The following is a 26,005-nucleotide window of genomic DNA, read 5'->3' on the forward strand; positions in this document are numbered from 1 at the left end:
TCCTCAAGACATAGTCTTGTTATCCATAAAATGAAGGGGGTCAGAGTGGATGACCCCCTTAAATTTCCTTCCAGATATAAATCCATGATCCTATGATTCATTGAAAGCTACCTAACTTAGCTTGTATTCTCAAATAGAGGCAATAGTTGTGCCCTGAGCTGAAAACTTCAATATCCTCTCAAGCTGAAGGATTCTAGCACAGAAGTAATTGTTATAGTTTATGAACTGAGGTCAAATTTCAGTGGCTTACTAAGCCTGAAGGATTTAGGATAGTGGTTGTTGCCACAATGGGAGAATGGATGTTTCACCTTCTTTCTCAGCAGGTTACAGCCACAACAACAGATAGAGAAATTCGATACATTCCTGGTCTATGGGTGGGGTAGAAAAACAAATTCTGGATTTGGAATCAGAAAACCTGGGTTTTATGACATTTATCAGATCAGCTCTACTGTTTATTTATAAAATGAGAGTGCTGGATAGTTGTTGTTAAGATTGATAGTGTTTCTCATTTTAAATGCAATAATCTCTTAATTCATATATTAGACAATATCTTCATCCTCTCCTGGCTGTGATGCAAATACCCTGTGTGACCCTTTGCACTAATTGAGTACATGTATCCCCCCCATATAGTGACATATGTGTGTATGCACATAGGCATCTTTCCTTCCTTCCCATCTCTGAGAAAATTTAGCATACCAGTATTTTAGGACCAAGCATTTCAAGCTAGAAGATCTATTTGATCATTTTATTCCAGCACTCTCATTTTACCAGTGAGGAAACTGAGGGCCAATGAGCGACATTGATTTGTCCAGGATCACATAGGCATGGCATTTTTACAGAGCCAAATAGTAAGGGAACTGTTATTTGCATTACAAAAGGAGTCTTTGTTTTTACAAAAGAAGGATTCAATAGAGTGTTTTTTCAAGTAAGTGCTCCTCTAAATAAAATATGATTTCATTGATAGCTGTTTGATTTACCCTAAGCATGTCAGGAATAAAGTGATTGTACTGAGCAAACAAAGCTCTCACTTTTCCTCATTCTCCTTGTGTTGTCTACACCAGTCCACAGAGTTGAGAGACCCTTTCCCCTTTTCCCAGTTTCCTTCTGGGTCCCATCCTTTGTGTGCCCATTGAATGTTCTTCTTTCTCTTCTTTCAGGCATTGAGAATGCCAGTGACATTGCTCTGTACTCAGGACTGGGAGCTGCAGTCATTGCCGTGGCCGTTCTGGTTGTTGGAGTAACCCTGTACAGACGGAGCCAGAGTGACTACGGCGTGGACGTCATTGACTCCTCTGCACTGACAGGTGGCTTCCAGACCTTCAACTTCAAAACAGTCCGTCAAGGTCAGCGACGGGGGCCTCCCTGACAAGTCCTCCTCAGATCCGTAGCCTACGTTCCCACGAGAGCCTCATGCCCCATGATGGCTCTCGTGTGAATGTAGCTGCTGGGACTGAGAGTGGCCACCAAATTGTCATCACCTACTAGGAGACCAGGCTCCATCTAGCAGCACGCTCAGTGCCCTCAGGCACTGGACACACACGTAAAACTGTGAACTTGCTGCTGAGAATGAAGAAATAAGGACCCATGGCCAGTTACCATAGTTCATATCTCATCTTGCACATGTGGCTTCTAAACACTTTGAGGCAGCATGGTAGAGAGGACAGAGAACTAGACTTGAAGCCAGACATGACCTAGGTTCAAGTCCTGCCGTAGGTGACACATGCTATCTGGGTGACCTCGAGCAAGTCATCTAATTTTTTAGTTCTTGAGGCAATTCTCTATAGCTTTAAGTTGCACACAAAGGTCCCAACATGCATTGGAAGAAGCAATTTCCTCCCCTAGGGAGCTCCCTATAGCAATAAAATAAAATATTTACTTCCCTATATTGATAGTGTATAAATAACTTAGTTCAAGGCCTAGGATTCCATAAAAGAACTCTCAAAGGTGATATTAAGCAAGTGAGAAGACTTTATAAGTCTTGTCATGCGTCATTTCCTCATGGGGGAAATGGAATCCTAATCCTAAACAACTCTCAACTTTCTCCAAATCATCAGGAAAGACTTTTCAATTGTTTTTTTTTTCTTTTTTGATAGGTAACATTTTATTTAATTTTATTAAAACAAAACAATTATATCCAAAGCAGAGGATCATTTATTTTCTCTCCTGAGTCAAAAGCTGGAACTAATGGGGCACATGAAAATGAAGCATGCACACATGTTTATGTGTATACCCATTTATATCAATATACCTGGGTGTATACATGAAAATGTGTATGTATATATATATGCACACACACATATACATATATATACACAGGAATGTGTACAAATAGGTTTACTCCATTTCTCCTTCTGTGAAAATGCATTAAACAAAAGTAAGTTTCCATCATATTCACCCAAATGAGTTTATGTTTGAAAGAACCCCGGGCAAGACCCAGAGGACCCAACAACCTCAACAGAAGGGAAGGATCTCAAATAGTGTCTCTATCTCTCTCAATGTCTCTCTTTCTCTCTTTCATATATATGTAGGCATATGTGTATGGCTATATACATATACAGAAATGCATACATGTATCTACATACTAACATGTATATACACACATACATACATATATACATGTGTAGTTAGCTTATATATATGCATTAATACACATATATACTATTTTAGGATAATCATATGGCTTCCTTCTTAAGGATATACATAATATTATGCCTTATTCTCCTTCCTTAATATCACCATTTTTATTCCTTACGTGCCAAGAGCCTCTATGGCACAGGGGGCAAGCAGAAGAAGTCAGCACTGAGTAGTAGAAACAGCACTGGAAGATACTAGGCTCAAATCATGGTTCTCTAATTGACTACTTGTATGACTTTGGATAAGTCACTTCCCTTCCTCCAACCCTGTTTCCTCATCAATAAAATGAACAGGATCAATTAGATTATTTCTAAAATCCTTTCTAGCTCCAAATTTTATGATCCCATAAGTGTAAAACTGCACAGAAGAGATTGAGCAAAGACAAATATTTGGAGGTAATTCCCAAGGCACAGTGAATATTAAGCAAAGAGGTCACATCAAATTGAAAAGAGCTCATTTTCCACCCAGATCATATTTTATTATTATTCTTGGAATGAAATGTGCTCCAAGCTTCACAAATTGGCTCTTCGGGGCATTTGGTTTGGTTTTGAATTTTTAAAATTATTTTTCATATTTTATAGCAGTTTTGAAATCTTATCACACCAACACACAAAACAATGATATTATGCCACTTATGAACTTTGAAAATCATTTATATTTCATAGAATTCATAGCTCAATTCAGAAGTAAATTCTAACTTTTTAATTTTACAAATGAGGAAACTGAGGAGAAAGTATACTTCATTGAGACTCAGAGGACCTATGATCAAGTATTCATTGTGTCAATTACTAGTCAAATAATTTGTCCAGGGTCACATAATTAGTAAGCATTAGAACTGAAATTCAAACCAAGATCTTGAAATCTCTAGATCTCTTATCTTTCTAGTTCATTGTCCTACTAGAGCTGCCCTGCTAAAGTTGATTTGAAAATTATCTTAAAACGCAGTTTTCTTAAAACAGACACTTCTTTACTCCATTCATATTATATGTATCTGTGTGCATACATACACACATATATATATATATATTTTTTTTTTCAAATACCATTAATGAAAAAAGGACACTATTCCTTTGTCATTGGTGAATTCTGTGATTATGGTCCCTCCCTAGCAGGTGAGGAGGTTTAAAAAAAAAAAAGAGAGAGTCCAGGGGCTAAAGATAAAGAGCTTTTTGGGAAGATAAGATAAGGGCAACTTGCTGAACTGTCCCTTGACAAGTTCAAGAAAGATTGTCAGCTAATTTTCTTTAGCCAATAGCATCCATAAGAGACCATTTCAAACTGAAACCAGTCATCTTCCATTTCAGTTCTGCCTAAACTGGATGAAATGTCTCATTACTTTCTCCAAAAGCAAGTGAAGGGATCATTAGACAAACTATCTGGGGAAAAACATGAATTTATGAAGTTCTAACCAAGTAATTTCAAATTAAAAATAATAATAATAAAGCCCAGAACACTTCTGAGAGCATCAGACCCTGCTAAAGGCTACTCCTTTAAGACTGGGACCAACTTTCTTTAGATTGAGGCCAGTTATCTATTTTTCCTAGCCTACAAAAGCTTTGAGAAAAAGCAAGGTTCCAACCTCTATTCACCCAAACCAGTTTGTGTTTGAGAGGGACTCCTGGGCAGAGCCCACGTGCCACATCAGCCTCAAGCAGGAGAAGGGAAGCATCAAGCAGTCTTTAGATCTACAACATTGTTTCATCTCATTTGGCTCATATTCCTCTGTGATTCTAGTTTCTGAGAGCATCAGAACAGGGGATGAGAGAAGTCAGGGTTACAGGTGTCCTGCTGGCTTTCAGACAAATTATGACAATAGAAGAGAGAAAGGGGGAAAGAAAACACATTAGAAGCTGATAGACTTTGTCCTGGAATTGCAGCATTTTCAAAATACCCTGCTTTGAAGAATTTTGTCAGGCCCCAAAGGAAAATTGTTTAATGCGGTCTGTGTTTCAATTTAAGATGTCACATTGACGGACTGGAAACAGCATTGTGGGAAAGGTTGGGAATGGGGAGGAAGGGTTATTTTGTTACTTACTAATACATGAAATAATTTTATCAGAAAACAGTATCACAGCACTTCCTTTTAATATTTGGCTTTGAAAACATTCTTGAACTGGGGTGGATGACAGTTTCCAAATCTATCCTTCCTTCCTTCCTTCCTTCCTTCCTTCCTTCCTTCCTTCCTTCCTTCCTCCCTCCCTCCCTCCCTCCCTTCCTCCCTCCCTTCCTCCTTCACTCCCTGCCTTTTCCCTTGCTTTTTCTTTTTGAAAAGATGGCTTTCTCCTTTATTTTTAAAGCAAATAAAGACACATAAGCTTTTTTGGATGTCCTTTCTTCCCTTCATAAGATGCATGGGTTCATTTTGATGACAGCAGGTTCATTTTCACACCCTATTCATTAGTATACCAGAATAGTTCTCTTGAACTGGATTCTAAGGGTCCATCTAGACCTGATGCTCTCTGCCCCAATCTGGATCTAATCACAAGTGATTGCATTTCTTCACCCAACTCTTGTAAGGGCCTAATGTCCTACGTAAATGCCTGTGAAACTGATGAAGCTTTAGTTATAAACAGCTCTGCCAAATCATCATGCTCTGTCATCTCCTGCCATTTTAAAAGAACAGATGTTGTTTTCCACCTGGAGTTTTTAAATGATCCTTTTAATTTTTATTTCTCTTCTCCAGTTAAAATAATAATAATAATACCTGAATTATTGACTTGAAAGAGAGCTGGAAGTATTTTTTAACCCTTACCCCCACCCCCCTTTTGGGAAGGGCTTACTGAGAGAGCCACTTCTTTTTTCCAAAGCCCCTGATCTCTAATGACCAGCCTGTTGCTCCTTCTCCAATTACTCAGAATGAATGTGGGTAGCTTGATCTGTTGGAAGGAACTGCTGGATGTGTAAAGGTTTGTGCAGATTTAGTAGAGACAGATGTAAAGCGGTAAGGCAAAAGTCCTGTGGTTTCAGAGTGACAGATCAATTTTCTCTTGCCAGGCAACTCGCTCCTATTGAATTCCTCCATGCAACCTGACCTGACAGTGAGCCGTACCTACAGTGGGCCCATCTGCCTGCAGGACCCCCTGGACAAGGAACTCATGACAGAATCTTCACTCTTTAACCCGTTGTCGGACATCAAGGTCAAAGTCCAGAGCTCATTCATGGTTTCCCTGGGAGTATCAGAACGAGCAGAGTACCATGGCAAGACCCACTCTGGGACATTTCCTCATGGGAATACCAGAGGTTTTAATACGATACACCCCAGGAATAAACCCCCCTATATGCAGAATCTCTCATCACTCCCCACCAGAACAGAGCTGAGGACTACTGGTGTTTTTGGCCACCTGGGAGGGCGTTTAGTGATGCCAAATACAGGTGGGTTTTGATTTTAGCATTTTATTCACATATTATACATTGCAGGGCAAAATATTAGCATGGCCTTAAGTTGGTTTTCTCAGATAATGTGGCCAGTCAAGCAAATACTCGACATGTAATCCAGAAGACTTGAATCTCAAACTTTTCTAAAATACTTAGTGCTGTGTGGCCAAAGTAAGTCAGTTAATCGCTCTAGATCTAAATTTCTTCACCTATAAAATCTGAATACTATCTGAACCTACCTAAGAAGCTGTAAGGAGGCTCAAAGGAGATCATTTAAAGTACCTTTTGTTTCTTAAACCATTATGTAAATAAATATCAGTTATTACTATTGTTGAGGCCATTGACAAAGCTGTAGAAAGTCACAAAAAATCCATTTGAATCTGTTAAAGGTAACAGAACCAAGATTAGAGTTATAGTTCTTTTTATCACAGAATCAAAGAACAATCATAAAATCACAGAATTTGTCAATTGGAAGTCTGCTCTAACCCATTAGGCTAAAGCAATTGCCACTCTATGTAACATACTGAACACATGGCCATTTTAATCACTTAGGTGTCTTTCCTTAGTGCTTGAATACAAATATGGGGAGGAAAGCTGGAGATAAATAGATTAACAATTGAAGCTGGGTAATGGAAGGGTCCTTTGAATTTAAACACTATTAGGTTTCATTCCTCAGGTACTGCAAGCAAGTACAAAGAGTATCATTTTCTAATACTAAAACATGGAAAAATAGGAAGGAAATAAGAATTTAGTTAGAATCTCCTTTGTTCCAGACATTGTGCAAATAACTTTATAAATATTATCTCATTTGATTCTTACAAATCTAGGAAGTAGGCACTGTTATTATGCCCTTTTTTACAATCAGGGAAACTGAGACAGTCATATTAATGACTTGGTCAGGGTCACATAGCTGATAAGTGTCTGAGTCCCTCTTTGAATTTATCTTCCTGACTCAGGCCCAGAGATCATTCAATGTACCACCTAACTGCTTCTAATAGCTAACTAGATTATAATTAAGGGTAACACACTTCTAGATGACTTAGTAACACAGAATTTAGAATCTCATAGTCGGAAACCCAATAGCTTCTTGTGATATCACATCCTAATCAGTATGGATAGAGTTACACAATGCAACTATTTAGGATAGAAAATTCATTTCTGGGGCTATCTTTATCAGAATAATTTGTTTTGTGTTTAGTGGATTTTGTTGGTGTTGTTGTCCATTTGTTTGTTTGTTTTATTTGGAGGATAGACTTTTTAATAATTTAACATTTTGAGACTTCTAAAGTGAAATCAGAACTATAAAGATCTTCTTTTAATGGCTTAAGCATTAGAAGTCCAAAACCCACATGGGCAGTCAGAGGGAGATAGGACTCTTTCTTGATTCTTTGGCTCAGAAAATAAAGGTTACTGAATGATTGCTCACTTACCTGGACTTTGCTCAAACTGAAAATGTTATTAAGCACCAAGTTAGCATCAGATAAAGGCCTACCTTCCTGTGGTAAATTTCTCAAAACCAATGTAAAACTATCCTGTTTTTTTGACATCAAGCATTTTATCTTGTGAATTAAAATCTGTAAAAGAACCAATCTGTTGCCACTTGACAAGTTAATTGGACACCTTTGGAGTCCAGTGATCTTTTCTTAGACAGTCACTTAAGACAAGGATTTGATTTCAAAACAGTTTCACTAAATGTAAGAAATGTTTTCAAAATATCTGACAAGATACTTGACATTCAAACATTTGGAAGAGTATGGTTCAGCAATAATGGTTTGGTCAATGAGAAGGGAAGGGAAGGGAAACTTAAAAGGCAGTCTTTAGAAGGCAGAAATGAAAATAATTGACATTTATAAAATATTTTACAGTTTGCAACATATTTACAATATGGTAATACATCATGCAGTACAATAATACATCAATACATTTTGTCATACATTATCTCATTTAACTTTACAGCATCCTATGAAATAGATACCATAGTTGTATTATAATCCTGCTTTTTCAAATATGAAAATGGAGGATCAGGGAGAATAAATGACTTTTTTTGTAGTCATATGACTAGTGTTCAAACTATATTTTCACGACCTTATGTCCAGTGTTCTAGACACTGTGTCACACTGATACTGAAATATTCTCTGAAGTGCTAAAACAATAGAGAAAGGAAGCTGATGCAATTCAATACATAAATGCAATGTTCTCATCCCTATTCCCAAACTTTGTCTTAAAAGGCAGAATAGCCTCTCATACTTTGGAAAGCATTTTCTATGCAAAATTATGAATGAAGGAAATGCTAATATCATGGTTATTGTTATTCCTTAAAATCAAAACCTATCTGAATATTCTTCCTTTGAAGCCCTCCTCTTGGACCTTTGAGTAGCATAGAGACCATCCTGGGTCTTTGAAGGCCATACCAGTTGATCATAAACCCACACAGGTCCTAAGAATGTGGAAGGGCTTTTAGTACAATGTCCACTCCAAACTTTATTTCTGCCTTCTGAGGACCAGTTTAGCTAAAGACAGAAAGAAGCTTAAGCTACAGAAGACTGGCTATTATTTACACCTAGTAATCCACAGTTGAAGAAGGATACTGATCAGTGTCAGTGGACAGAATACCAACACTTTTGAAATCATGAATCACAGAAGGATTAAAGTTAATATAATCAAGTTCTTGGTGTGAGTTGGCATTCATAATGGCCACTTAGTAAATACTCTTTGATGATTTTCTATAATGAGAGCTAAAACATATACTATGAGATATTTAAATATCAGTTCTTATACATTTTGGGGAGAGGGAGAATATGTTGATTTGTTTATAGAGAAGGTATACTTCCTTTATCAGATTTTGGTGGAAAGACACTGATTATAGAAACTTCTTTAGGGAGACTTGAGCATTAAGTTATCAATTGGTACCTTAATAAACCTAATAAACTTTGTAGACTATCCATTTTCTCTTTATAAAAACCATATTCCATAGATTTCATTCACCACTATAAGAAACTTGTACCTGTAGTGGACTAGATAGGGAGGCTGGAAGGAAATAATCATAACTCACATTTATGTAGAATTTTTTTTCACAATAGCCCTGAATTAGCAAAAAAATTATAACCCTCATTTTAATACAAGGACCAGGTGTGTTAAATGACACAGTTTTGAGTATTTATTTTTTAGATTATACATGTATAACAGTGTAAAATATCTTTCCATATTAATCATTTTACAAAAGAGAACTAAAAAAACAAAAGTGAAGAAATAAAATAAAATATAGTATATTTCAGTCTGCATTCAGACTTTATCAGTTCTTTCTCTGGAGGCAGATGCTATTTTTCATCATGAATCCTTGAGTATTGTTTTGGATAATTGTATAGCTAAGAATAGCTAAATCATTCATCAAGATTCCTCCTATAATACTATTATTTTTGTACAATGTTCTTCTGGTTCTGCTCAATTCACTTTGCATCAGTTCATGCAAGTCTTGTCAGACTTTTCTTAAATCATGCTCATCATTTCTTAATGTGCAGTAATATTCTATTATAGTCACATACTACAACTTGTTTAGCCATTTTCCAATCAATAGATATCTCCTTAGATTCCAATTTTTTTGCCATCATTAAAAGATCTACTACAAATATTTTTGTAGAAACAAACCCCCTTCTCTTTAAAATAAAAATCTCCTTGGGATACATGTCTAGTAGTGGTATTGCTGGATCAAGGGTATGCATAGTTTTAGAGCCTTTTAACACAGTTTAAAAAAATAATTTTACCATAACATACTAGACCTATGTAAATGTACTATAAATGGAAACAATTACAAGCAAATATTTTACTTTAAAACAAAAGAAATTGCATCCTACTTCTATTTTTTTTTTATCTTACATTAAGAAATGCATGGATTTAATTCACACATCTTGGTCATTTGAAGTAGTCTTAAATTCCTGTCCTTAAAGGTGAGGAAACTGTCTGAGAGGATAAGAAACTTCCCAAGGACTGTACAACTACTAAATGTTTGAAGTGGTTTCAATCACAGGATACAAGTCCAGATTCTGCTGACTACTTTGTGTTGACTCTCAATTATAAAAATATTGATTGAGATAAATCTGAAATATTCAAAATTCCCTTTAGGATCTATAATTTCAGACAGAATTTCAGAATGAATACAAATGACACTTAAGTCTTAAGTTGGGAATTTTGTAGTGCATATACTTTGCTATTCAAGAAGAGATAACCTCATCAATTATGAGAAGTCTGGTCTAGAGGGCCCTATGGGGATATAGGATGTTTTGTTTTGTTTTTGTTTTCCCTGCATTTGAGACATTTTGCTATGAAAGAGTCTTCATTGGCAATGCCTTTCTCATCAATTCTCTAGGTAAGTCTGAAAAGAAAATTTAAAATAGATTACAAAATTCTAGTATCTAATTCAATGAAACAAGAGGTCAGGCCCTTTATGCATACAGCTCTTCCTCATGTAAATGCTGGCATGCTGATAATTTCGTTTTGCTCTGAAAATATGCTTGGAATTTCCAGTGGCCTAAAATAGGAAGTAGATTCCAGAACCAACCTTTTCTATGGAGAATGCCAAATCTCAGTATCCAATAAGGGACATAATAAGTCAATTGTCCATAGATAACAGAGGTATCTTTTCCAAGTGCCAATAAACTGAGCTGCCCTGTTGTCAGGAAGAATTGAAGTGTATAAATCAACTCTAAAGGTTATATTACAGAGAATTCTAGGTCAGCCTAAATGGAGGAGAGCAAATAAGTGAATAGTATGGACATGTCTCTCGCTTAAGTATTTTACATTCTATATAACAACAGGTGGTATAACTTGATGGAGGCCACTTTATATGGCAACTGCACTTAAAGAAAAGTAGGACAGGGAAGATGTCAAAATGAGGCACCTAACTATGGCAATTATTGTTCTTGCCACTGTTGACATTAAGGTCTGGTTTATAAATGGATCTCTCTGCTAGGAAAATGTAAGCAAGATTTAAATGTGCCTCATTCTTAGTGCCAGTGAAAGGTACTGATGATAACTAGCATGTTACTGAATAATGCTCATAAATATGAATCACAAATAACTTGTTTTGCAATGAATCTCAGATTGCATGACTATACAGTGGCTAACAGGCCAATAGGAGTGTATCAGCAAAGGCTGCCATCTCTGGATTTAAATTATAATCAACCTGAAAGCTTTTTTGTGCTGTTGCCTTGCTTCTAATGGAATGAGAGGTAAGAGCTACATTATTCAAGAAGGAAAGGAAGACACCCAAGGTTTTATTTTGTAAAGTTGTTTTTATGTATATCTAGTTCATTTCTTCTTTTAAATGAAACAGTGCATTAAAGAAATTCGCTGCCCTTCCCAGATTTTTATTTCTTGGCTAGGGTAAAAGATTTACTTTAGAAAATGTAAGACAAGAAAGAAAAAAAAAGCAGAAACACCACATAATGTGGGAATTGGATTGGGTCCTTGTATAGCTTATCCTGGCCTTATATTATTTTGCCATGATGAGGCTCCTGTGGTTTTCCACTTGCCATTGAACTGGGTATTAAATTAGAAATGAATATTTTAACTATTTTTTGCCCAAGGCTAAAAGTTTGCTAGGCCTCCAATAAAAGATAGGGATCATTCAAAGTGTTAAATAAGTACATAAGTATAGCTGTAATATTTGGCTATGCTAGTTTCTATTGGCAAATCCAAGAAAAGCTCCATATATTCATTCATTTTTTGAAAAATTCCATATAGTATAAGATTAGACATAATTTTTTGAAGAAATGCATGACTATTAGATGATACCTTGTAGGAGCCATGTATGAGTATTTTTCAGTGTTTATGTGATGTTTCCTTTTTGGATGCTGATGACTACCCTTCATCCTGCCATATCTTCTTGTTCTGTGCATTTTTTGACTGTCTCTTCATGTATAACAACCAAACAATATCTACCCAGTCTATTGAAGGTTTTGTCTTGTCCATTAGAATGGCATGACTATCAGTGAACCACTTGACTCATCCATTTATCTGCCTTCCTTCTCACTTGAAGGCTTGTGTTGTTTTGTAGTTATACACATCCCCAATTATGTCTTCTCTGCTTACAGGCAAATGATCATTTTGCCCAATCTACATTTATCTATTCTCCTTAAGGTTATTTTTTTTTCTCATATTATTTCTGGGTTTCACAGCCATATGACTTTAATGAGAAACTTGGTGGTAAAGAGATGCCCAAGAAATGGTTACAAGTAATAGATGACAAACTCATATGATACTTTTCTTTCTTCAAATTGTTAGACATTAGGCTTCCATTGAATATACAAAGTGCTTCTTATTTGTACCCCCATCCTGGTAATTTCTTAAATTAACTCACCCTTTTAACACAGTTTTAGTAAGCTTTAATAGTTTTGTTATAAATCAACTCTTGCCAATTTTAGCTCAGAAATTCAAGGACTGAATGGACATGGATCATCTAATAGACATAATTCTTAAGCAGTATTCATTAAGGTAAAAGAACTAGTTCATTCCTTGCCTTGGTATGTTCTGAGGTACATGGTCTAGTGCAGACTTGTCAAATAGCCAGTGGACATCACTGTGGCCCACCGCACTGCAGAGTTCAGAGGGAACAAGATTAAAATGGATTTGGAAATATTTAACAAAATAAGTAAAAATAAAAAAAGAACAATGATAATAGTATGCAGTTTTCTAAGTCAACACACAGCCAATAGTAATCCTTTGCACTTTAGTTGCCCTGTTTCTGTCTGAGTTTGAAGCCATTGGTCTAGTGACTTTGAAACAGTTCTTTTAAGAAGATCCAATACAACTACTTGTTATAAAAAGAAGTCCCCTTTTTTAAGGTCTCCATTTAATACTTTCTTCTGGTAGCATAGACATCTATGTACATTTCCAAAGTTCTGAGATATGATAGACAATTAGGGTTTGTTTTTTTTTAATAATTAGACACCAGCAACATGTCAATAAACTTTGGCATAATTGAGAGATCTGGAAATAACATTTGACCTTGTTCTGTTTTAGGGGTGAGTTTACTCATACCACATGGAGCTATCCCTGAAGATAATTCTTGGGAAATTTATATGTCCATCAACCAAGGTGAAGCCAGGTGAGAGATAAATAAGATGTTATGGCAATAATATAACAGGTAGTAGATATTCCCTGCTAGGGAATGTGAAATGATTTAAAGAATGGGACAGAGGGGGCAGCAGTAGATGAGGGTATTTATGATGGTTCTACTCCTTATTGTTAAAGGAAGAACATACTGCAGACTGTGGAATATCCAAGGAGAATGCAGGCACACAGAGCTTCCCATATATGAGCTATGGGTCAAGATCACCATTGTCTGAAAGGCAACATACTCAGGTGGAACTATGTATTGATAAGACATTATTTCAAGATCATTAAGATTAAGCCTGACTACTTCATACCTTTCTCTCAAAAGAGTAGACAGAGTCAGAGACTGAGAGAGACAAAAGACAAATAGGCAGATACAAAGAGAGAGAAAGCAATAGAAATAACAGAAACAAAGACTGATAGAGAAACAGAAAAAGACAGAGACAGAGACAGAGAGCAAAGGAGAGACAGAAAAAGAGACAAAGAGAAAGAGTGACTGAAAGACAGAAATGGAGTGAGAGAGTTGAAGTTTCTCATTTCTCCTCTAAAACCAAAGAAAGTCAAAGACAAGTGGAAACACTGAAAAGATAGGTAGTACAGAAATACATGAAATGATTAACATCTGCCACCCTTGAAGGTCAGAAAGAGATTTTACTATAGGCTGAAAGAAACCCTCCTCCAGAATCTTTTGCTAAGTATATAAATTCAGTTCCAAGCTTTAAGCTTTCAATTGTGGTAAATTCCAGCAGCAATTAAGAGAACAAATTCAAATCTTGTCTGATGCCATTTTAATGAAGGGGTAGGTTATTTTCTTTCTGCAACTATAATATTTGTGGAGACATTGCCTTTTTCTCTACACAAGATGAACCAAATTCCTCTTTATAAAGCAATTTCTCTCAAACTGGATATATACCTCTGGCATTCTTAGTCATAGCATCTTGGTTATTTTAGAATAGACTTTTTTTTAATTATTGTTAGGAAAGAGCCCATGAAGGAAAAACACTTGAAGGAAAAACAGCCAGAGAAACAGATGGTTTTAACAGATTTTGATAGCTGTACCCATAAAAGAATTTGTTGGTTCCCAATGGTTTTAACTTTCTGCACGACAGGGATTGTGAGGGATTGAGAGAAAGCCCTACCAGTCAGTTGTTGCTGAGGCTGTTATGGTTTTTATCGGTATGCTATATACTAAGTTGGGCTCTCATGTTATTTCCTTAGGTCAGCAGAGCTAGATTCTTCACTCGGGCGCCTGAAAAAGGTGGTGGTGTCTTATAATCTCCATTTGACAGATGGGAGAAACTGAGGCTCAGAGAGGTTTGAAGGGTTTGCTCAAAATTTCAGATAAGTCAGTTCACCAGACTTGAAAATAGGAATTCCCTGGGTGGGAATCACCTCACATTCATTGTCATGGTTATTTTACATCAAAAATATGCCTATGTGAGAATACAATCATAGTCAATTATGTTTATGCTTCCAGACACATCATCTTGCAATTGTTTGTTTGCGCATCTCATTGAGAACCAAAAGTAAGGCAGAATCCTGAGATTTGCTCTTCATTAAATTTCACCTCTACCACCTGGCCTGGAATCTGCCAATTATCAACCCCTCTCCCTTTACTCCAGTCCAAAGAGCCTGCATTTAGCTTCCTCCTTTTAATACCATCGCACACAGCTCTCTACCCTGTCATGTAATTTAGCAACATAATTCCCATTTGCTAAGTCATCTCCTTCCTTATAATGAAAGCTCACCTCAATTCCTCTTTCCTTCAACAAGCCAAATCTTTAAGCTGAGTCATGTTAGCCATCCTTTAATGATCCATTGGCCACACCCCTAACAGGAGCCTATAAAAGATGAGTCAGAAAGAAAAGGATGGAAAATACCCTGAGATTTTAAAATGAAAGGATTCACCAGAACTAGATGCACTCAAAAGGACCATGTATTTGGCATACTGTTGCCACCTTATAGAAAACCCTCAGCTCTGTGCATCCTTACTTAAGGGGCTATGCTCACTCACCTTTCTCCAGCCCCGGCAGAGGCTGGGGAACTCACTTATTGAACAAGCAGTTTCATTACTGCTCATTGTGAAATGCACAGGCAAAGGGAGTTGCTTGTCCTGGAAGTTAGATGTGTGAACTATGCCTTTCTCCATCTATTACATCAAGAAAGTAAAATTAAGTTGCAGAGGACATGCATCCTTCTTCAGTTTCCTGAAAGCTTCCTAGATGTGCTCTCTAGCTACTAAAGAAAGGCCAGTCCCTGGGGAAAATGCCATTTAGTTTTCTAAGCGAATCTGCAGTCTCTTCTGAGCATTTCCAAACCACAGACAAATGAGTAAGTCCTGCAAATGCCTCTGTGCCACTTTGCTGAAGGCTGGATCCCATTTTCTTTTTTCCTGCCCCTGCCAGGAAGTTGTTGAGATTTGAGGTCTTCTATGTGATATCCTATGACTAAGCACATGGTGTTGAGAAAAAGAAAAGGCCATTTACATAGCAGCTCAGTGTCATCGATGCTTTATGATGTCACTTGGAAACCCATTTTCATACTGAGCTGCAAGTTCTATCATTCTGAGCTGGTGTTCAAATAAGACCCATTTTCTTTAAATTCTGCTGAGCATAGAAGAGCAATGATCTATTTCTCTCATCTTCGCCTTAGGGCTGCAGGAATCTACTCCTCCCCATCACTTCCCTCCTCCCCCCTTTTAACTGTAGGAATGAGAATTAAATTGACTGCACCCTCTGTCTCCACCACATTGAAAAGATACACAGGAGTCCTCCAAACAACATTCTTATGCTGTAATTAAATGAGTGCATATTCCACTCATCTTTTTAGGATGCATTTTCCAGTTTACTTCTATTGCCCTTTTCGGAAATTATTTCTCCACTGATGTAGGACAGTCATATAATGGGGCTGTACTGGGTATAAATGAGCCGTGCCCTGAACCAGATTCCTAGAGACTTGGTGGTTCCATGTGAATCAAATGACTAAAATAGTTCCCTATATTTAAACACCCTCAGATGGCATGACTTCAATTATTTTTTTAAGTGAGGTCTCTAATGTGACTGAATTTAACATGAATTTCTCAGAGTATCCTATGTGTATTCTTGGTAGGCCTGTAAGAGAACACTCTGTTACTTGCAATTTGTGGTAGTTTTTTTGTATTTTTTGAAACAGCTCTTCTTCCCCTCTTCAAACTTTCAATTCAACATCATATAAATGAACATATTTATGTTCAGGAGTAGATTCTATTTCTATACGGACTTTATGGCCTTATCATTTACAAAACTAAGGACTTGGTCATTTTCTGGTTCCTTTGAAATAGCATCTTAGGTCTTAGATCTTCATGATACTTTCCAAGTAGCTAGTGCATTAGCTATTCACCTAATCATAATCTGTAAAATATTCAGGGAACGCAAGCAGGATAGTGAAGTATTTATTCTGGAAAAGAGAAGAGTTGGGTGGCAGAAAGGCATGACAATTGTCTTATAGTATTAGAAGGGTTTGTGACTTGGAAGAAGGTTAGATTTATTCTATTTGGCCCCAGAGCATAGAACTAGAATCCAGAGACATAATCTTGAGACCAGAAAAAAATAAACAACTTTCCAACAATTTGAAGTAGACAAAAGTAGAATGGGCTCAGAAGGTAGTGAGATGGCTCCCCATCACAGGATTTGGGGAAAAGTAAAAACTGAGCTACCAATAGTTGAGAGCATTGACTTAGGGGAGAGGAATATTTGGGGATTTCAATTTGGAACACATGGCTAATAACATCCCTCTAGAATTGAAATTTTATCAGATTCTGTTTATGTTACTCCTTTACAGAAGTCAATAGGAAGTCTCACAAGCATATTCTGTCAGTACCAGTTGGCAGGGTCCTTGAGGCCAGGTTCTATATCTTAACTGTTTCTCAATCAGTATTTAACACAGTACTCTGAACAGAGTGATTATTAAATGTTTGTTGATAATGATTCATCGATGACCTAGGCTAACATGGGGAGATTGTGTTATTGAATATCTTTTTTCTAGGAATCTTAGCATGGTAAGGACCTCAACTATCTTCATAATACTAAGAATCAGGAAGGTAATTTTTCCAAAACTTAAAAATGAGGATGATTCATTTTGGGGGTATGGTTGCCATTGTGGTTTTTCCACTAGAAAGTAATCAATAGATAAGTGGGGCAAAGGAGAAGTGATAGAAATTTCAGAGAATCAGATTTCAGCTAAAGGTAAGGGAAAACAATATCAATAAAAAAAACTTTTTAACAATTAGTGCTACTCCAAAGCAGAATACACTGCCATAAGAGGTAATAAGTAGACTTTTCCCCAGTGAAAGTCTTCTGGCAAAATTGACTACTAGTTTGCACTGCTGTAGAGAGGATTTGAGTAAGGTATAGGATTGGAATCTTTTATAATTCTTGGATCCCATGAGTCTGTGGTTCATTTAATATATAATGCAGAGTTCAAAGGTAATTAAGCAGCCCAAGAACTCTGTTCCCTCATCTCTGGACATTATTAATTATTACCCTGGATTCTATATTACTTATCCTCATGCAAAACCAAGTGTATTGCCAAATTGCAGCAACTGTTGAATACTAAGAAATATTATTCTGTGGACAATCATTCCACCCCTACCAGCTTACTTCATCATCTTTCTCCTCCATACAGTCATTGGTCATCTTGAAAGAGAGATGGATGGTGATCATGCAAAATCACAGAATCTAAGCGATGGAAGAACCAGAGAGGTCATCTGGTCAACCTATATATGACTGAGAATATCCTCCCCCAAATACTTGCCAAGTGATCATACATCCATTCATTGAAACCTTCAAAAATACAAAACCAACTACTTCTCAAGATGGTCCATTCCATTTTGGGGCAGACAGTATTGTTAGGACGTTATTCCTTATATTAAACAAACCCCATTTATTCCTGGTTCTGCCCTCTGTGATCAAGCAGAGCAAGCCTAATTTCTTTTCTGCTCTAGAGCCTTTTGAGGACACCTTGGTAGCATGTGATGAAAGACTTCCTTTTTTTAAACAAACCTCTAGCCCCACTCCCTATTTATGGTCTTCTGAGCTGCAGATGGGGTGGACCATCAGCTCATACTATTCTGGCTTCCTTCCTCAGCTTGCTCCTTGGTCTTGTCATAGAGGACTATTGGAACAGTTGGGTTCCTGCATTCACAATGAATATTGGGCTTAATGACATGACAGGAATAGAAATTCCAGAGGCCTCAGCCCTGAGGGAAGACAATGATATGAAATCATTATTGTGGAAAGAACCTTCTGCTTAGACACCCATGGGCTCTTCCTGGATAGCAGTCATTAGGTGACCGGCTAAATGTCAGACTGTGCCTCTTTGTAAAGGAGTCCCTCTGGAAGGGAGGAGAGAAGTGGGGAAGAGTTCCTAAACCTAGGAAGCCAGTTGCAAAATGCCAGTCTCTAAGATATTTCCAAAATTTGATTTGAAGGGTTTTAGTACTCACTAGCTCTGTCTCCCCAGGCACATTTGCAAAAATTTAAATATTCTATCCCTATTGCCATGACAGGGTTTTGATGAAAAATTAAGATAAAACCAAGGAAGGGATTAAGGGGGAAAAAACACCCTAACTTCCATTACAGAGATACTATGTAGATTCAGTAAGATAAGTTAGTGAAATTCAGATTTTGTGCTTTCCCTAGTCCTGTTCTCCACCCTTTCCTTCCAACTCTAGTCAGGGAGTATAGTGAACTGGACCAGAAAATTATTGTAAGGAGCTTTCTTCTGAGAAGCAATAACATGAAACCGAAGACAAACATTCATTTCTTTTTCCAATTACACTGCTGTATGGATATTTCTGCCCAAATTCTTGGGCTGGAATCTGTTGTGTCAAAAACAGTCTTATTGAAAAGGCTTCCATGAATACATGTATATTCAGTTCAGCTCTCTCCCATGTGGGATCTTGACCCTTCCCTTCTCCTTCTTTTATTTCTTGGTAGGATGGGAGCTGAAGTGGGGGAGGGGGTGGAGAATTAGTTCTTGATTCTCATTATCCATATATACCAAAGAAAAGGATTGCTCTATATGATCTCTAAGATGTCTTATAGGTTTAAGTTCTATAATATAAGAAAAATGTTCATTGTAGAAAAGTAAAGCCCTTGATTCTCTAAGACCTTGAATCTGCTTGTTAGATTTAGGTGGTGGAGCTGATTTAAAGCAAGAAGCATAGAATGGAATGCAAGGAGTGTGGGGAGTAAAGAGAAAGAATGAAGGAGAGAGGAGAGGAGTCAGTGTCCAGCTAGGTAATGGACAGACAACTGGTAAAGCAAAAGAAACTCCATGAAAAAAATCATCTTTTTTATGGCGAAATTTAATGAGTGCACTTCTATTGTATTACTGCTTTGCATCTTTCCACAAAAATGGGATTTTTCTCCTATTCCCTCAGCCTAGACTCCTAAAGAAAAACAATTGACTTTAAGAAGGCAGGAAGCAGCACAGATTTGCTTTTGATCATAAAGAAAAAGGTACTGTGTGTAGCAAAGGAGAAGTGTGAGGCAATTTGTGAGCCCTGTAGCCAGTTATATAATGCACGAAGAGGTAGGACCCCTTCTGTGTTCCTGTTCCTTCCCAACCTATGTGTGTCCTGTTCCAATGTTTAGAGCTGGATGATTCAGTTTCTGCTTTCTCTAAGAAATGCTGATGCAAGTATTCCAATTCCAACACCACAACATGCCTGAGAAAAGTCCCCAAGCCACCTAATGGCCATACAGACACAGTCAAGCTCAGGACAACAGCTTTTGGCTGTTACCTACATGATCCCTTGGATTTATAATAGAAAAAATATGGAATAAAAAGGTCAAGACTTAACTCATTAAGTAACCTTGGCCAAGTCTCTTTAATTCTTTGACCTTCAGTTTCTTTATCTGTAAAATAATGACACCAATACCTGCACTCTCTAACTTATTTTCTTTTAGGAAGAAAATGCTTTGTAAACCTTAAAAGAAGAGTGAGGCATAGTGGAAAAAAACCACAGGACTCCTTGTTAGGAGGATTGGGTTCAAATTCTGTTTCTAATACATAATGCCACTCTGGCCAAGTCATTTCCCTCATCAATGATCAAATAACTTAGAGAATAGTCCATTTTCCTTGGTAGAGGGAGTTTCTATCCCTGGGACTTAAAAAATCACAGTTCTGTATTTTACATAAATATGTGCATTTTCAAGTATGTACATAAATAGTAGATACATAGATATATGTGCATATGCACCAAATATATAGTCTACATACATACACAATAGGACATCATGACATCCATAGTCTATATCCCTCTGATACCCCAAATTTCTGGTGGGAAATGTATTATAAAAAGGGATTAAGACATTCAGATTTCAGTATTGAGAAGATCCTCAATTGGAAACTGCTAGGCTTATTGCCTAAATCTCCCCCCTCATCCTGCTTTCTGACATGAATTTCAAGTTAGAATTTCTTTCTATACCCCCCTTACCCTCAAACCTATTGGAAACAGAGTAGTTTCTCAACAAAAGTTTAATACCATCTTTTATAGACTTAAAGACAATATTATTTACTTAAAGTTTAGCTAATAAGGTTAATAAAATGGGGTGTGGGGAGAGTGTGATGAGAGCAAGTCCCTCACATTGTGGAAGATACCTTCTGTTTATGATCATGGAGCACACATTGCCCTTTGACCTACAATTGAAAGGTGAATACTATCATTATTCAATAAGTATTTTATTAAATACCTACTACCCAGAAACTTTATTAGATATTGGGGATGTAGGAAACAAATCCTCACCATTTGGGAGTTCATACTCTAAAGTGAGAAACAACATCTGTATATATATGATATAAACATAAGATAAATATAAGATTTATTCAAAATAAACACAATATAATTTTAGCAGGAATGGTCCCAGCAATTGAATGGATCAGCAAAGGATTTACAGAGAAGGTAGCATTTGTGCTGATCTTTGGGCTTAGGATTCTTACAGGTTGAGATACAAAGTTAGGTACAAATTTAAGGCCTAATATGGAATTTGATAAAAACCAGAAATGTTTTTATTTCTGAAAATGAAAGTGATTTTACAAGATATTGTCAAACAGGATACTAGCAAGGAATGATTTATCTATGGACAAAGGCAAGGGGGAAAGACTTCTGACTCTCAGTAAGGTAGAGTAGATAAACATCTCTCTTGCTTTTAGTTTGACATTTATCTCCTCATTGTTAAAAATATGCCTGGAGATTACATTTTTGTAATTCCTGGACCAAATCTGCAAATACTATGGAGTTATTTTAATAAATTAAAAATTACTACAAATTTTTTAAAATCCTATAAATTTTTTTTTTGCTTTTACATCTATATCTATATATAATATGAAAAATTTTAACCAGTCACAAAAAGGCTTTATAACCTCTAAAAATCTGCAAGCTTCCTTACCTTAATTTATCAATATTCCTCTCCCTAAATTAATAGATGGTGCCAAGTATAATAAGAATACAATTTGCCCAGAGCAAATTCACAAAAGGTATCCTCACTGAATGAAATTTCCATGAAGCTAAAAGGGAATAAAAGCAGAATAGAACTGGTCTTTCTTGAATTCACTCACCACCTCCTTTCCTTTAAGCCCATCTTTCTTTCTTGTGACACTCCTGGGTGGGAGCTTATGCATAAGTTCCCAATTTATTAAGCAAGTCATTGGATTCATTTCATGGGCCAGAATGACAGATTCCATGTGGGTAGATGATTGGATCTAGACAGTGAGGCCAGTTCTCTGTATGCAAAATGACCAGTGTCATTTTGAAAATGATTTCCCCTAATTTTGACAATTTGTGTGGATTGCATTCAGTTCATACAATTGCAGTGATCAGAATAGAGTGAAAAAAGCACTAGGTCTATAGCCATGAAAGCTGGGATCAGATTATAACAGCACTACCTTCCTGGCCTTAGACAAACAACTTTCCCTCTCAGGCCTCAGTTTACTCATCTGTAAAATGGGGAACATTAACTAAAAGACTAAGTTTCCTAGAAGCTCTAAATATTGGAATAGTGAAGAGGATCAGACTGTATACACCTCTTTTGCCACAAGCAAATCTATTGTCCCATAGTGTCCAGGCATTTGAATTCTTAGGGAAGCTACATGACTGAGACTTGGCTATAACTTTCAATTTTCTTCATTGTCATTGCCTAATGTAGAATCAGAATGACCATCCATGTGTATATCCACCCATCCCATAGTAGGAAGTTGGTTTCCATTGATGACTAAAGTTTTCTGTGATTCCAAAGAAAAATATCCTCCCATATATCAAATATAGACCTGTTGCTGTTAGAAGGAAGAACATCAAGTACTCTCATTTGGAAAATACATTAATTCTTCCTGGCCGCCCAGTGCTATTCAATGTAATGGAAGAGGCAATTTACTCAATGTTAACTTAATGGTGGGGAAGGGTTAATGCACCTTTATAAATCTGCTATGCTGTTCCACAGTAGAATGGAGTCCATTATTTCACCAACTTATCCAGGCATAATATCATTACAAAAAAAATATAATAATTACAAAGGGGGATAAAAAGACATTTACATCTTCTCAAACCAAGGATCTATGTTATTTTCAAGTGAACTTTAGTCCTCCCACACTTTCAAATTCTCTTTATATTATCTCTACCACCACCATCCCCACAACCCCCAGGTAGGGGGAACCAAATACAAATTGCTGTCATTTTCATCAAAGCACATTTAAAGCCCCAGTGGCTCACAATGAGGAAGTGATTAGAGTGGCCCAAATGAGGCTTTAATTAAAGATGCAATTGACAAGATAACAATGGTTTGTGAGTGTTTGCTAATAGATCTGAAAGGAAGGTACATCTCTCTTCAATAAAAGGAAAGTCACTGGGAGACAAATTTGATTGCACATTGTAAAGGGGCCCTGAATACTGTAATTATTTTTATTTTTATGTTTCATTTCTTTTATTGCCCATACTGAATAACTAGGCCTATGAAGAAATTTAGGATAGATTATCATTTCCACTCCAGATAATTACTGTTTAATAAAGACCCAGTGAAAAAATGCATATCTCAGCCTCATCTCTGGGGTTCCTCAGTGGACAGTGACAGTATGATTCTCCTTGTGTATTTTCTTATGATGAACCCAAGCTAGTTCTCCAAAGGTTTCCTTCTCTCCTATAAGACATGTGTAGGTGTGGGGTTTCATTCTAGAAATCAGACACAAATCAGAAATGCTAAAGAGAAAGAGATAGCAGAATTGATCCAGGTTAGAGAGGGTCAGATTCTCCTAGAGAATGCCTTCCCCTCCCTTTCCCCCATCTCTCAAGATTTCATTTTAATTGTTCATAACAGGAATGAAGAGAAACAAAGAGTAGGACCAAAAAATCACCTTTAGGAGCTAAGAGCTCATAGCCACAAGGCCCCTCTGACCCTCCCATTGCTCCCCTCCATGTATATTTGTTGATGGATCCAAAACTTCATTTGTGTGGGTAATTTTTTCACAGGGCAGATCACAGCCCCTCAGGGCCTTGTCATTTTGTCTAATTCCTATTCATGGTTTCCAATAAATCCTCCATAAAGGAACAACTGAACATATTGGAGACCTGCCTCAGGTTCCTGTAATATGGAGTTGTTCCATAGCAATATAATATTCAGACCGTCTCTCGTTCCCACTAACACCTTTTCAAGGCATAAATATTCTATAGAACAAAACAAACAAAAACAGCCCAAAGAACTCCTTAGAACTAAAATTTGAAAAAATCTATGTGATTCATTGCTAGAGTCAACCCCTTCCCCCACCATCTTATTTTCTCTCCCTTCTGAACTGGCGTATTTTCCAAGGAAAGTGTGATGATAGTTCAGTGACAAATACCAACTCTGACACTGCATGAAAGATGAGGTTTAAATTGTATCTAGGAAGTCATGATTTGCACATGCTTTGTGATTCCTTTGATTTATTAATGGATAAATACCCTGTGAATGTGGGTGTAAACTATGACCATTTTACATATGTAAACAATTTAATCTTTCAGTTTGACTTGACCCTGTAAGTTTTCAACAGCATCTGCTATTTCTTCCAAGCTTTTGCTTAACTTTCTCTCCCTCCTGCTTCTAGTTCTGCTTTTGCCCCACCCTCCAAATCAGATAAATAGAGGTGATGCTTGGGAAGAGTTAGGACACTTACCTCAGCATTATTTCAGCCTGGGAATGGGTAAATAATAAAGATCTCATTAAGGGATTTTGTTGTTGTGTTCAGTCATTTCAGCCCTGTTGGACTCTTCGTAGCCCCATTTGGAGTCTTTTTGGGCAAAGATATTGGAGTGGTTTGCTATTTCCTTATCAAGTTCATTTTACAGATGAGGAAACTAAGGCAAAGAGGTTTAAGTGCCCTGTTGAAGGCCACATAGCTGGTAAGGTCTGAGACCAGATTTGAACCCAGGAAGATGAGCCTTCCTGACTCCATTCTCTCCATTACACAGTTTGGCTGTCCCTTAAAGGATTATGTTGTACTAACAAAAAAGTGAGATAATCTTTTTACCAGCAAAGAACTTACCTTCTAATGGGAGAAAATATCATATAATGAGGAGCCAGAAAAAGTGAGAAGGTAGGCCAGTCTTCCTGTAAGTGAGTAGGAGATTTGTTCTGGGGCCAAGAGTTAAAAGTCAAGAGTCCCATTTATTAAGATAAAGTAAAATTTCATTCACCCGTCAGAGCCCAGAATCCACAAAGCAGAGACCAAAATTTTAGTGGGAGGGAGATTGAGGCCATTTGTCTACAAGTTGCTTCATTCACTTAGGGGCTACAGTGGAGCCAGTCATGGAGCCCTCAGTTCAAATTTGACCTCAGATATTTATTGACTATGAGACTGGGCACAAGTCATTTAACCTAACTATTTGCCTCAGTTTCTCGTTGGTAAAATAACCTGGAAGAAGAATGGCAAGCCACTCTAGTATCTTTGCCAATGAAACCCCAAATAAGATCACAGAGAGTCAAATACACCTGAAAAAAAAGACTGAAGGAATGCACCAGAATCCAAAGTTTCTCCCTCTTAACTCCTCCACAACCTGCAGGGAGGGTGGAGGGAGGCCACATGCTTTCAGGCTTCTTTCTCTAGAAACTATAAACCAATCACTCCTACCTCTGGTTCCAGATACAGTAGGTAAATGACTTGCTATGCTATTACATTCCTTATCTTTGTGACTCCCAGATTAGAATCCCCTTCTCTACTTGACATGTCCCAATGGATGTTGAACCCCCCATTAGAATATAAACTCCTGGAGAACAACTATCTTGCTTTTTTATCTGTGCCTATAGTGCTTGGCATCTAGGAAGTTTAACAAATGATTTCTGTTTACTCACTCAGTCAATTCCTCCCCTTCCTTCTATGTAGAAGACTATTATGTAATATGGGTGACCTATAAACTTAACCCTTGAGCAGTAGTCATCAGGGTTTAGACTCAGGAAACTGCCTCAGTGTATTTAAAATTCAGTCATCTATACTTCCTGACCAAATCTTTTCCCAATCCAACTAATGGAATAGAATGGCTTGATAAAGGGAAGACATTAACTTCAGTTGTCTCTAATGGGCATCCCAAGCTAATATCCCTATAGATTAATGAGTGGGTGGCATTAGCAAAAGGGCTGGCTACAGGACAGGTTAGGCACAAATTAATGTTCCATCAAAGTAGTCCTACCATGCCCTTTGGCATAGGTTTAAACTTGCCACAATCCACTTCAGAAGCCCGCCTTCTTATTTATTGCTGTATAGTCAAGCAGAGTAGATAAAGCAATGGACTTGGAAGCAGGAAGATCCTAGTTCTACTCCTGCCCCACACATTCCATAGTTATATGATTGGCCCTGGAAAACTCACTTAACCTTTCTCTATTTC

General features: G+C 37.2%; 1 protein-coding gene across 5 annotated transcripts in view; it reads left to right on the forward strand.

Moving 5' to 3' along the window:
- Positions 1-26,005, forward strand: part of UNC5D (unc-5 netrin receptor D) — an 831,324-nt gene that overhangs the window by 717,800 nt on the left and 87,519 nt on the right. For 3 of the 5 annotated variants that reach the window (XM_056813499.1, XM_056813497.1, XM_056813500.1), the window contains 3 exons: positions 1,158-1,343; positions 5,629-6,006; positions 13,027-13,111. In XM_056813499.1, the coding sequence (XP_056669477.1) occupies positions 1,158-1,343; positions 5,629-6,006; positions 13,027-13,111 (649 nt within the window). The remainder of the gene's footprint in view (positions 1-1,157; positions 1,344-5,628; positions 6,007-13,026; positions 13,112-26,005) is intronic. The other 2 variants (XM_056813501.1, XM_056813498.1) reach the window with 1 other exon arrangement.

The sequence above is a fragment of the Monodelphis domestica genome, chromosome 1 (assembly GCF_027887165.1).
Source record: "Monodelphis domestica isolate mMonDom1 chromosome 1, mMonDom1.pri, whole genome shotgun sequence".
Classification (NCBI taxonomy): Eukaryota; Metazoa; Chordata; class Mammalia; order Didelphimorphia; family Didelphidae; genus Monodelphis; species Monodelphis domestica.